The 13,658-nt window shown below is 28.8% G+C and overlaps 2 protein-coding genes and 1 pseudogene across 2 annotated transcripts; 2 read left to right on the forward strand and 1 right to left on the reverse strand.

Moving 5' to 3' along the window:
• Positions 1 to 736: 736 nt before the first annotated feature.
• LOC101489772 (NADPH HC-toxin reductase 1-like) lies at positions 737 to 4,284 on the forward strand. Its single transcript, XM_004485708.4, has 5 exons — positions 737 to 950; positions 1,157 to 1,323; positions 1,404 to 1,607; positions 2,963 to 3,351; positions 3,984 to 4,284. Exons 1-5 carry the CDS (start codon positions 836 to 838, stop codon positions 4,123 to 4,125), a joined length of 1,017 nt encoding a protein of 338 aa, XP_004485765.1. The 5' UTR covers positions 737 to 835; the 3' UTR covers positions 4,126 to 4,284.
• Positions 4,285 to 7,628: 3,344 nt separating this feature from the next.
• Positions 7,629 to 9,331, forward strand: LOC101490091 (uncharacterized protein At4g19900). The gene has a single exon (XM_004485709.4). It carries the CDS (start codon positions 7,757 to 7,759, stop codon positions 9,059 to 9,061), a length of 1,305 nt encoding a protein of 434 aa, XP_004485766.1. The 5' UTR covers positions 7,629 to 7,756; the 3' UTR covers positions 9,062 to 9,331.
• Positions 9,332 to 10,547: 1,216 nt separating this feature from the next.
• Positions 10,548 to 13,455, reverse strand: LOC101490417 (probable polyol transporter 4; annotated as a pseudogene).
• Between the last annotated feature and the right edge of the window lie 203 nt (positions 13,456 to 13,658).

Consider the following 13,658-nt stretch of genomic DNA (forward strand, 5'->3'; position numbering starts at 1 on the left):
TAAAATAGTTACATGTTGTTCAAACTATAAAATATTTAAAGATCAACAGAATATCAATACTAACAAACCATTTTAATAGTTACAAAGTTATATAAAACTTAACAATTATTTGAAAAATGGACAAAAAAAACTAACTTAATTCTTAAAAAGTTAAATAAGACCTAATAAAAACATGGAAGAGAAAAAAAAATCAATTTAACAAAAACATAAATAAAAGACAAATGAAGATTCAACTTAATAGTTAAAAGGTAAAATAATACTTAATAAGTTATTCTAATACCTATTAATTATCAATTTAATATATCAAATTTATTTGATCAAAATTTACTTATATTTAATATTACAGTGAACACTTCAAAAACTAAGAAAATATAGACCTAATACTTAATTTTATATTTTCATTAGGTAGCATAAATTAATTCGTATTTATCCAACATAATGGGAGAATTATTTTTAATTTGATAGTTTATTACATATTTGTAATTTGGGAGAGTTTAGTATTTTCTTTATAGATATCAAAACTAAAAAGTTAAAACATCGTGAAGAAAGAAACCCTCAACTTACAAGTTACTAAAATATGTTGCTACAACGTACGTGTCTAAATTTGTACCATTGGTAGGTAAATAATGCATTACTATATTTTTATTTCATAGGTAGATAAATGCATTACTTTTCTGTGGTCATAGTAGTTTACGTAATATTTATTATTATATACTATATATATATATAAGCTACAACGTACGTAGTTTGGCTCACAATTTACCTCCATATCAGAAATGTTATAAAAAAAGCAAAGAGTTTGATAATTAAGAAGAAAAAAAGAAGGCACGTTATTATGGAAAGGAATTGCAAGGTGTGTGTCACCGGTGGTGCTGGTTATATTGGCTCCCTCCTAGTCAAAAAGCTTTTAGCAAAGGGCTACACCGTTCATGCTACTCTTAGAAGCTTGAGTATTCATTCTATCACTCTCAACCTCTCCTTTTTATTTTTCAAAACCTCAATTCATGGTGAAAACTATGCACATTAAGTATTTGAGTATGAATATTCACTCTACGTATCAACTATTCTTACAATTTTTATTATTCGAGTGATATTTATAAAAAATTTCCATCATTTTCTTTTACAAGTAGAGAGACTGAATGAATGAATTTTTCAGAGGACGAGAGGAAAGTAGGACTTCTAAGAGGGTTCCCTTATGCAAATACTAGACTTGTGTTATTTGAAGCTGACATATACAAACCAGATGAGTTTGGGGTTGCAATTGAAGGTTGTGAGTTTGTATTTCACATTGCTACTCCCTTTCAACATCAAATTCATTCACAGGTTGATTTCACTAAAAAATCACAAAAGTCGAAATTAGTATTATTATATGTTTGAATTTGAAATTGAATTGTTGGTAGCAGTTTAAGAGTGTAGGTGAAGCCGCAATAGAAGGGGTAAAAAGCATTGTTAGGAATTGTATAAAATCAGGAACAGTGAAGCGTTTGATTTACACAGGCAGCGTGGTTGCTTCTTCTCCGGTGAAGGAAGATGGAAGTGGTTACAAAGACTTCCTTGATGAAACTTGTTGGACGCCTCTTCATTCTTCTCTCCCCTCTCTCCATCTGGTAACTAACTAACTAACTAATTTTATATTTTTTAAATACTCATTTTCTCTTTCTATTTTTCAAATTATTTTTTTAAAAATAATAAAAATTATTTCTTAAAAAAGAATGAATCCTCCCATATAACAAGGAGTTCCATTGAAATCTTTACTTTCCATTTAAAAAGAGAGGATGAAAAAAATAAGTTATAAGGTGAAGATTAAAACACCTGAAAACAATGGAAAGGAAACAAATGATATTTGAAGTACATCTTTTATATTGACAATAATATTTTACTATTTGTTTAAGATTTTTAAAAAGTAATTTTGATTTTATATTTTTAAAAATAATTTTTTATAAAATATATTTAAAAATATTAGAAGTTGTTTTAGATTTATTTGTTACCAATTAAAAAATATTTTTAATATTCAATAAATTAGATATTTATTATTAGAAATTTTAACAAAATAAAAATCATATTTTAATAAAAAAAATATATTTCAAAAATGATTTTTATGAAGAAATTCTTAAAACAGTTTTTTATTTTAATCATTTTTTAAAATTTCATTATTCAAAAAAATTAGTAGCAAATAGATTAAATATTTAAAATGATATTTTAAGATAAATTATTTAAACTAAATTTTCATTTGAAGCTTTATTATTAATTTTTTAAAATGTTATAATAAAAAGATAAATATCATAAAAGTTATTATTTTTTAAATCTTAAACAAACGGGTTCATCATAAGTCTTAATATTTATAAAATGATAAAATACTTGTATTAGATACTTACTCAGTACTAGTATTCATACAATACTCGTAAATATTCTAATTTTCTTTGTTATTTAACCGTGAATGTAAATTTATTTTATTTTATGTGTATTTTAATTTATTTATTATTATAACCGAACATGATTTGTGATTTTTTAAACTTTTATTATAATTTTTTAATATGACTTAAACAATTTAATTATCTTCATTTAATTATATAAACAAATGTATATTTTTCATTAAGATACCTATACTTTATTTTTTTTAAATATTGTATCGCATACCAATACTATACCGTAGTAGCTTAATTTCTATCTGAAAATCTAGAAATACACTAAATATAGAAAAGTATAGATAAAAAATATCTAGAATTCCTAGGAATTTATTAGGTATGAAGTTATTTATTTGTATTTATAACACACATTAAATAATTTTATGTACTTGATATTTGAAATCAAGACAAATTTGTGAACTCTCCGTTAGAAATATCTCTCTTTCTGTAACAAATTTATATGTAGAAAAAAATATTAGAGTAAGTATTGATAGCTGGGTATCACTAAACATATATAGCCTTTTATAACAAATCATGGTTAATTAATTATTTTGTAGGATTATGTTGATTCAAAGACATTGGCTGAGAGAGAATTATTAATGACTTATGGTAAAGATGAAAATGGAAGTGGTGGAGTTGAGGTGGTAAGTCTAGCTTGTGGCCTAGTGGGAGGGGAGGGTCTTCTCAATTACATATCCTCAAGTGTTGCAGTGATTATCTCTCCGCTTAAAGACAATGAAACCGCATATCAATCTTTGAAGTTCTTAGAAGATTTATGTGGAAAAATTCCACTAGTCCACATTGATGATGTTTGTGAAGCACATATCTTTTGTGCCGAGGTTCCATCTATCAATGGAAGATTCTTGGTTGCTAACTCATATGTATCATCAGCTGAAATAGCAAAGTATTATTTTCAAAACTATCCACAATTTAATTTGAAGGAGAAGTAAGTTATAAGTTATTGCTTTCTATACCAAAATATTAATTTTTCATATATTTTGTTGTTAGATGCGTAGATAGATGGAAAGTAGTCAAATCATCATTGGCAAAGAGACATAAAAAATTAGTATAAAAGAAAGTCTTAATTGCAATTTTGGTCCATCTCTTTTAGCTGAATTACGAAAGTAATCCTCATATTTTATTTCTCCTTAGTTTTGGTCCCTCAAATAGAATTTTAGTAAATTTTTTGATGAAATATCATTTTTTTAAGTCACATCATACCATTTATGCTCATAGATTTCAAGTATAATTGTTGTACCATGAGATTTTGAGGTATAGTGTGGCTTAAATAAGTGCAAAAAATTTATATTTTATCAAATTTTTTGACTAAAATTCTGTTTAGGGGACCAAAACTGGGGAGAAATAAAATAGGAGGACTACTTTCATTAGTCAGCTAAAATAGATGGACCAAAACTGCAATTAAGCTTAAAAGAAACTATCGAAAAAGACTTATAGAATAATGATATAAATATAAATATATTACATGATATAAATATTGTATATATTATAGTGTTGAAAATTGAAACGTGTACTATTCAATTATTAATAACTGAAACGTGTACTATTCAATTATTTTAGGTATTTGGAAGGCTCAAACAGGCCAATCAAATGGGCCTCAACAAAGCTTACAGATAAAGGATTTGCTTACAAGTATGATTTCAAGATGATATTGGATGATAGTATCAAATCCGCAAGAAGAACAAGCGACCTTAGTCTCTAATAATATATATATACACATTACGATATATTAAGTTATTATATGGACTTATGATCAAAATAGATCACATATAGTTTATTTAGGTGCAAGAGATGTTTGTAATTTTCCAACATTTCATTTCATCAACTTTTATAAATAATTAAATTGTAAGCTTTTATTTTATTTTTATGATAAAAATAGTTAATTAATTAAATTGATCATGCTTTTGAAAGAAAAATGTAGCTTAAGATTTTGATCAATTTTTATATAAAAGATATGAAGATAATCAAATTATATGTTTTATTTTTTAGTAATAAAAATTGTTGATTAATGCATGTTTGTGGATTAAAAATGTTGCTTAAGATTGTCATCCACTTTTATATATAAAAAGATGAAGATAGACAAATTACTAAATTTAATTTAATTTTATAATAAAAATTGTCTAAGTTGACAATATTGTTTAAAATTGAAACAAACTTTTATATATAAGATACAAAGAAATCAAATTATAAGTTTTTTGAAACTACATGTTTTTATTTTTATATAATAAAAATAATTAATTAAGCTGAGCACTTCCAAGATAATCAAATTATATGTTTTTATAATTTTAATATATATTTCTTTTAAGTAAGAGAATTATTGATTAAGTTTACCATATTTTTGAAGGAAAAACGTTGTTTAAGATTGACATAAACTTTTATATACAAATAACATAATCAAATTATATATTTTTAATTTTTTATAATAAAATTAGTTAATGTTTTTAGAGGAAAAATATTGCTTAACATATTATCAATTTTGAGATTAGATACGAAAATAATCAAATTGCATATATATTTTTTTTATATAATAAAAATAGTTAATTAAATTGACAACTTAACCAAATTTTTGGAGGAATAGCAAGGTGTGTCACCGGTGGTGTTGGTTATATTGGCTCTCCTATTTAAAAAGCTTTTACAAAAGTGCTACATCGTTCATGCTAAGTTTAACCTCTATTTTTTTTTTTCTTTTTCAAAAGCTTAATTAATGACAAAATTTTGGCACATTAAGTATAGAGAAGAAGATTCGTGTGGTTTCGGATTCGCACCTTCTCGTATCAAATACTTTTGTAATTTTTACTATTTGAGCTATATTTACTGAATTATGCGTAATTTTCTTTTACATGAATTCATTAATTTACTTGGACCATTTACGGTAACTACACCTTGCAAGACGGGCCAAATAAATATTTTGGTGAAGTTAAGTCAATAACCAATAACTAATTGTTATTTTTATTTAATGAGATAAAGGCATTTAATATTTTTGTATTAATTATCCAGTATTTATTATTTTTTAATTACCCAATATCAAAGGTATCAATAGAGATCAAACCCAATACATTGAGTTTAAATGCCAGCTCTTTGCCCCCAAACTAAAGTACATGTTGTAAAAAAGATGAACCAATTAATCAAATCTAATATTAACTACCATTAAAAAAAAAGCCACCGGCAAGTAAGAGACAACAAAAGGGAAAGGAAGAAAATTGAATATTTAAAATAAAAAAAAAAAATGTTTTTTTTATATAATATATAGGCTAAATTACATTTCTGGTCCCTTAACTTAATTTCAGTTAACGTTTTAGTCCATTATTTTTTTTCTTCTTCCGATTTAGTCCTTTATTCTTAATAATATCAAATAAAGTATGAAAATATGAGTTTATTTGAAGATATGCGTTACGGATTTGATGAAATTTGTATTATATTGAAGAATATAATTAATTTTATGAGTTTTGGTTGAATTTTTGTTTAAAAAAGTATAACGTTGTTGAAATTTTAAAACATAAAATATCAAATTGTCATTTAAAATTAAAATAAAGGACCAAGTAAAAAAAAAAAAGATAAATGACTAAAACGTTACCTAAAATTAAGTTAAGGGACCATGAATATAATTTAGCCTAATATATATTAGCTAATAAAAAAACGTATAAATAAACACGAGAGTATATATCAAGACGTTAGTTTATAAATAATTTATCCACATTTTTTATTGTATATATTAATTCTGAAAATTGAAAAGTGGATTCGATTAGTAATATTTAAAATCTAACAAAACATGGCAATTTAGTTTTAGGTATTTGAAAGGGCCAAATAGAAGAACAAGTGATTTTAGTCTCTAATAATATATATAAATTATGTCATATTAACTTATTATATGGACTTAGAATCAAAATAGACCACATATAATTTATTTAAGTGTAATTTGTGATGTTTTCTACATTTCATTTCATCTTAAAAAAAAAAAACAAAGTAGATGTTTATTGGACCATATTAATAATTTGGTTTAATTATTGAAAACTAATTGTAAATAAAATTCAATGTACTTCTGAAATCAGTTTATAAATATAAATTAGTTTAATATTTTAAACAAATTTTTAGTTAAAATTAATTTTAAAATAATTATTTAAAAAACAATTTTAAAATTCTTTTGATAAAAAAATATCAATTTTTTTTGAGAAAAATAAATATAAAAAATTTTTCGATAAAAAATTTTTTTGAAAAAATAATTTCAAAATTCTTTTGTCAAAAACTTTTCAGAAAAAAAATGTTTTTAATTTTTTTCTCAAAAAGTTTAAAAAAAAAAGATTTATTTAATTATTTTTTATTTTAAAAATTTCTTTAAAAAAAATCTTAATTAAAATTTTAAAATTATTAAACTGATTTTTTTAATTAAATGAATTATTTTAAATATATAATTTAATTCATGAACATTTAAATGATTTAATTTTTTATAATATATTGCGAACTAACTTATCAATATCTCTAATTAATCAAATTTTTATACCAATCACTTTCTAGTTTTTCATGAAATCATATTGCGGGAAGTATGCGAGTTGTCCTATCTATCTATTGGTTCCTGTTTCTTTTAAAAAGAATAATTTAGCTATAACCACTCTTCCTGTTTCTTATATTCGAGCATACAAAACTTTATATTAAGTTGAAAATTAAGTTTGAGTACTAGTTTTGACTAAGGAGATTAGTTGTATGAGAAGCTCCTATATCTTTTCACAAAAAAAAAAAAAAAGCTGGAAACACAAGTAATAATAACATCATAACTGTTTCTCCTTTTGTTAAAAAAAAAAAAAAAAACTGTTCCCAATTATTTACCACTAAGCTTGAAAAATAGAAGCGGTTGTGATACATATGAACAGTTGAAATGGGTGGTTAAGAGGAACGTGATGGAAAGTGGCATTATTTTTAAACAACAAATATTAAACATGCTTCTCTTTTTTGAGAAAATAAAAATGATAATTTTGATCCCCATTGTAACTTTAAATTTTTTATACTATGGACCAATCACAATTTATCATTTATATGATTTTAAATTAAATAGAATGAAAGTCCATTTTTGTAATGATAGTTCAATTATAGTTTATAGAATGAAGTCCAATGTAGCAGCTAAATATCCATCACTACATGGAAGTGAAGCAAAAAAAGAAAGTGGCGTTAAGACAGGAAAGCAGCATGAATGAACCAAAACAAAACAGAACATGCTTCCTTAATGCACTTCTCTCTCTCTCCATTTTCTACTCTCCACTCTATTCTACTAGTATTTTACAACTTCCATCATTACAATACTTTCCAAAACTTCGAACATTTTTCAACCTTCTCATTCTCTCATGGAGGATCATAATCATCCTTTCCTATATTTCCCATTTCTTCTCCTTCACCAACTCCTTCGCAACCTCAAAAGATATTTCCTTTCCATTCTCTTCACTCTACCATCATCTTTCTTTGCTCTTCTTCTTCTCTTTCTCTTAACTTACAATGCTTTCTCAGTTTTCTCCATTCACATTCCTCATTCCCCCAAAAAACCTCTATTTCTTCCTCCACCATCACACACCAAACCAAAACTTTCTTCTTCTGTGTTTTTAGCACTCAAAGAAGATAATTCACCAACCATCAACAAAACCCATTTCACTCTTCTCCATAAACTTCCCATTCACAAATCCAAAAGGGTTAAAAAACACAAACGTGGCTTAACAGGCTTCCACATTGAAACACATTCCTCACTTTTCCACACAAAAATCAATACTTTTTTCAATGGAAACTCTTCTTTTTCTTCTTCTTGTTCTTGCAAGTTTAGATTTTTTATGACTTGGATTTCACCCTTGAAAGCATTTGGTGAGAGAGAGTTGTTATCAGTTGAAAGTTTGTTCAAGTCACACCCAAAAGCTTGTTTGGTCATAGTTTCAAAATCAATGGATTCTGAAAAAGGAACTGAGATTTTAACACCCTTTGTGAAAAATGGCTTTAGAGTCATTGCCATTGCACCTGATTTCAACTATATCTTCAAAAACACTCTTGCTGAATCTTGGTTTAATCGGTTAAAAGAAGGGAATGTGAATCCTGGTGAAGTTTCTTTAGGCCAAAACCTCTCAAATTTACTAAGACTTTCTCTTTTGTATAAATTTGGAGGCATTTATATAGATGCTGATGTTATGATCTTGAAGAGTTTTTCTAACTTCAGAAACACTATTGGAGCACAGAACATTGATGTCAAAACAAATAAATGGAACCGTTTGAACAATGCCGTATTAATATTTGACAAAAACCACCCTTTACTTTTCAAGTTCATTGAGGAATTTGCACTAACTTTTGATGGTAACAAGTGGGGGCATAATGGTCCTTATTTAATATCTAGAGTGGTTTCTAGAGTGAGTGGAAGAGAAGGGTTTAATAATTTCAGTGTGGTTCCACCTTCTGCCTTTTATCCTGTGGATTGGAGAGGTATAAGGAGTTTGTTTATAGGGCCTAGAGATGAGGTTCATTCAAAATGGTTGGTTAAGAAGATGAAGCAAATTCATGAAGAAAGTTTTGCAGTGCATCTTTGGAATAGGCAAAGTAGGAAGTTAAAGGTGGTCAAAGGAAGTATTGTTGATAGCATCATATCTAGCTGTTGCATCTTCTGCAACATGACTTAGCTTTTTAATTAAGTTTGTAATTTTAGTCACTTAGAATTTACATGTTTTAGATTTAAAGAATGATTGTGTGTTGCAACTTTTAAGTGGTCGTGAAACAACTGTGTATTGGTAGAAAATAATATATTAGAATATAGATGGTTAAAGTTGGTCAATTATAGAACTAGACTAGAAAATAAGGAGTCAGTGTGCATTTTTCTGTCTTTGAATTATAAGCTTTTTCTTATATTTGAATGATAAGGAAATGCGATGTGAACATTTTGGTCTTTTTTTCATAGCCATTTTAGCAAAAACTACATTTTGAAATTTCAATAAAATTACAATGTTTATGTGATTTTGCCAAAATCATTGTCAATCTAAATATGCAATTAATGGTGATAACGGTGGCATGTCTGCATGCATTTTTGGATTGCAGTTGACAAATGGAAAGTAAAGATTGATTGATATTCAATTAGTTTATCTTATTTAGGACAATTAAACTTTGAAAGTGATTTCTCATCTCACAATCTTAAATAAGGCACCTACTACTTTATTTCCATCCATGTAACTCTCACTTTCAGTTTCTGTCTAATCTCATTCCCCTTGATTGCAATAGATTACATATCTTTCATGCAAATATGTTTTTGGAAATTACAATGTAGCTCCTTTTGAGGTTGAATTGAAATCTTTATAGGTAGATATTTTGCAAATCAACAACTCATGCTCCTTTTGTATATATTTGTGAGTCATGTTGATATTAGGTTCATATAGTCTGATTTATTCATCATAGCTCCTCACTTTGAAAAGGGAAAAAACAAAAAAGAAGGGGGAGGGTACAAATAGGTGATCCACCTACTTTCAATTCCCAAAGATTCAATCAATGTTAGTTCAAACACAAATTTCTTGCCTAAGATATGCCCCATGCATGTCTTTGTAATTTTTTGTTGTTGTCATTTGCATTGCACAACCATGTAAACTTTGAGGTTAAATTACACAAAATAAAAGCATAATTTAGTTTTGTAAATTTTTGTTTATCTATATGAATGAAATATACTTGAGCTAGCATTCCACTTTGAAGTAGCATGATTGTTCAATCTTGGTCCTTCTTATTTCTCTTTTCAAGTGGTTAAATCTAAAGATATATATGTTCAAATTTCAATTTTTCAAGTCATAAATAAAAACTTGGTAAATAGTGTGAAGAGCTTGTTGTTCTGGTCTTTTGGTTTTCATTTTTTAGACCATGTCTTGCATTTATGTGTGTGTATTTGAGCGAGCACTTGTCGAACAGGCATCAACTTTATTTCCATAAAAAATGCATCAATTTGAATGAAATCCATTTTATAAAAGTTATTTGAATAAAATATATTTTTAAATAAAATGATCCATGCTTAAATATTTTTACTCTAAGAGTAATTTTATTGTAAAACTTAACATCAATTTTCTAGGCAAACATAAAATCTACTATTTATCACGTTCATTGAAATTTAAAGAGACAACAAGACAACTCCAATTATGGCTCCATGCATGAAACTACATGAACTAATTTTCAACATACTGTAAAAAATAGTCATAGTACCAAATGAATAATAAGAAATGCTTAAGCTTATATTGGTGCTGGTAACGGTGGCTTGAATCTTGAAGGACTACAACACTAGAATCAAGCTTCTCCTCTTTTGTTTGTGTATATATATAAAACATGTCCCTCTGCATGCATAATAAATCCTTTTTTGTATATGTTGTAAAAGCATAAATAGTCACCATTACAGATGTAAAAGATTTTTCTGCAACCAAATGAGTATACTACTTGCTATATACTAACAAAATACTCGTGCGTATGCACAAGTCGTGCAACCTTAGTTACCATATCTAGAAGCTTAGTACGGCGAAGAATTTGTGTGCCACCAACTCACGACTTCTGCATCAGACGCTCAACATCTCCCATTTCTACCTCGCTTTGTTCCGATTCACCCGCGTTTTGGAACAACACTTCAATTTCTTCCAAACTCTTTCCTTTTGTCTCAGGAACACAATAATGAACAAATGCAACCGCGCTGCACGAAATAACACCAAAAACAAAGAAAGTTCCTGCTACTGTTATAGCTTTCGTGACCGAGAGGAAGGACATTGAGATCGCGCCACTGCTGACCCTACTTCCGACCGCTCCAAGAGCTGATGCTTGAGCTCTAAGCCTCAAAGGAAATATCTCAGATGACAGGACCCAACATATAGGACCAAGTCCTACCGAAAAGGAAGCTACATTTCCACAGACTGCAAGAATCGCCAATGCAATCCCAACTTTCGCGTGGCTCAGAAAAGCCAGAGCGAAACTCAGGCTAAATAAACTTACTGTCATCCCGATCGTGCTCACGTAAAGCAAAGGCTTTCTCCCCAATTTGTCGATGAGAAGTATCGCTATCAGGATGAACATTGTTTTAGTGAATCCAACAGCAACAGTTGCTGCAAGAAGCTCGGAGTTTCCGGTTATCCCAGCACTCTTGAAAATTGTAGGACTATAATATACAGTTGTATCTATGCCTGTAATCTGTTGGAAACACTGAATTCCACAACCGGTTATAAGCATTCTTCGAACGGGTGGCGAAGGATGCAATATTTCTCGCCACACTGCTTTTGTTTCATACTTCTCAGCATTTCCTGACCCTGCAGCTTTCTGAATTTCTTGCAACTTTTCTTCAGCATCCTTCTCACTTTCACTTATCTTTGACAACACTAGTCTAGCTTCATCAATTCTATTCTGCACGACAAGCCATCTTGGGGATTCGGGTATGATGAAAAGCGCGAATGCAATAACAACCGAAGGAATAAGTCCTACACCAAGCATTATCCTCCAATTTATATGCGATGGAAGCTTAGAAAATGCATAGTTTGATATGTATCCAAGAAGGATTCCGAAGTGGAGATATTTCGGCAATATAAACAGGTGCAATCATGACGCCGAAACCTATACCGACTCCTGCTAAGAGTCTACCTATCATCAATACTTTAAAGGATGGAGCAAGAGCCATAATAGCTCCACCTGTTTGGAAGATAAGTGCTGCTAAACCAATAGTCCATTTTCTGCCTATCGCATCGGATGTTTTTCCGCCTGCTAAACTACCAAAAAGTGATATTATGCTCAAAATTCCAACAAGTACTTCTTGTTGAACTTCTGTTATCTTCAAATCCTCTTGAATGAATATAATTGCTCCACTCATAACACCTACATCTGCAAAATGATAAGCAACGACGGCTATGGCCTTAGTTTTGATCTTCATTAATGGTATAGATAAAAATACAAGCGACGGTGTTTATGCAGTAAATATCATAAAATAAATTAATACAACATGGTTGCAAACAATAAACCAATGTGTTCTGGCATATCAATTACAATATTTAAGTTATCTAAGTTCAACTATCAAAGAGTGTCTTATAGTAGCATTGCCTATATTATTTAAGTAAAGGATTTATATGCTATGGAACCTACCATCTACAAGTTCATAAATGGACACAATGTAATAAATAATAGCTTTACAATGCAATTCCTCTACAACATTATTTAGAGGACAATCTAAATCATTAAACATAAATTTGTGGTTACAAATTACACAAACAGCCCTGTATTTTTATTTATATATCATTGTGATTGTTACAAAGATACAGAAATCCAAAAACAAATATCCAAATCCTACAAAAGGCAATAGATCTACTCTAAATAGGGGGTTCTAAAAAATTGTATTGTTACTGACACATTTGGGATTTTTAGCAGCAGATAAAATTAAAGTATAAAAATTTCATAAGGTGAAGATAAAGAAATAAAATTACCTACCATAGCCGAGAAGCACAGAATTGAGAGAAGCAAAAATGGCACATGCAAAGATATATTTGTTGGAATCATGCTTTTTAGTTGCCAAGTCTTCTTCATCTTCTTCAGCTTCAATGTGATCAGAATTCATCCTAATGTACTTGGTTTTGGTCCCTAATGGAATCTCAGATATCACATCTCCATTCCCATTTCCATTTTCTTGAACACCAGCCAACCCCATTATTCTCCTTCTTTAACCTCACCCTTAAATTTTCAATATTTATATATAATTAGCAGCAAAATCAACTTACCGAAGAAAATTTCAAGGAAATATGATCATGGGTATATCTGTAACTTTACTCTCTGTAGGGTGGAGAAGGAAAAGACTTGAACTTTGACTGCATTACCCAAATGGGTAATGGGTTTTTAGATCTGAAACACGGAATTGGTGAATGGTGGTGAGGACTAAAAGTTGAAGTTGAAACGTAATTTTTCCTTCAACAACAATTTTTTTATTTATTGTTTTTGTGCGTAGAAAGAATTACTCCTACGACAACGTCAAGTGTTGGAGACAGTAGAGTCTAATTTTGTCTCGTTGCAAAGGAACGTATTTTGAGGGGAAAAAACATATTATATCAGGTTTTGTCCGTGCGGTTCGTGCTTTTGTCGTTAACGTGTGCTAATAGTAGTATGACACGTCATTACCGTACGAGGAAGAGGTTACGACACCGTTTTGAATTCCAATTTTGACGTCAATGATTGGGGGGAGAGAGGGATTCCACCGTCGGCAAGGGGTATTTCTGGATTCCTAAATTACACGAC

The sequence above is a fragment of the Cicer arietinum genome, chromosome 1 (assembly GCF_000331145.2).
Source record: "Cicer arietinum cultivar CDC Frontier isolate Library 1 chromosome 1, Cicar.CDCFrontier_v2.0, whole genome shotgun sequence".
Taxonomy (NCBI): Eukaryota; Viridiplantae; Streptophyta; class Magnoliopsida; order Fabales; family Fabaceae; genus Cicer; species Cicer arietinum.

Coding starts and splice junctions, on each gene's coding strand:
- LOC101489772 (XM_004485708.4), top strand. CDS start 836: ATGGAAAGGAATTGCAAGGTGTGTGTCACCGGTGGTGCTGGTTATATT. Junction 951..1,156: donor TGCTACTCTTAGAAGCTTGA/GTATTCATTCTA, acceptor TGAATTTTTCAG/AGGACGAGAGGAAAGTAGGA. Junction 3,352..3,983: donor CAATTTAATTTGAAGGAGAA/GTAAGTTATAAG, acceptor CAATTATTTTAG/GTATTTGGAAGGCTCAAACA.
- LOC101490091 (XM_004485709.4), top strand. CDS start 7,757: ATGGAGGATCATAATCATCCTTTCCTATATTTCCCATTTCTTCTCCTT.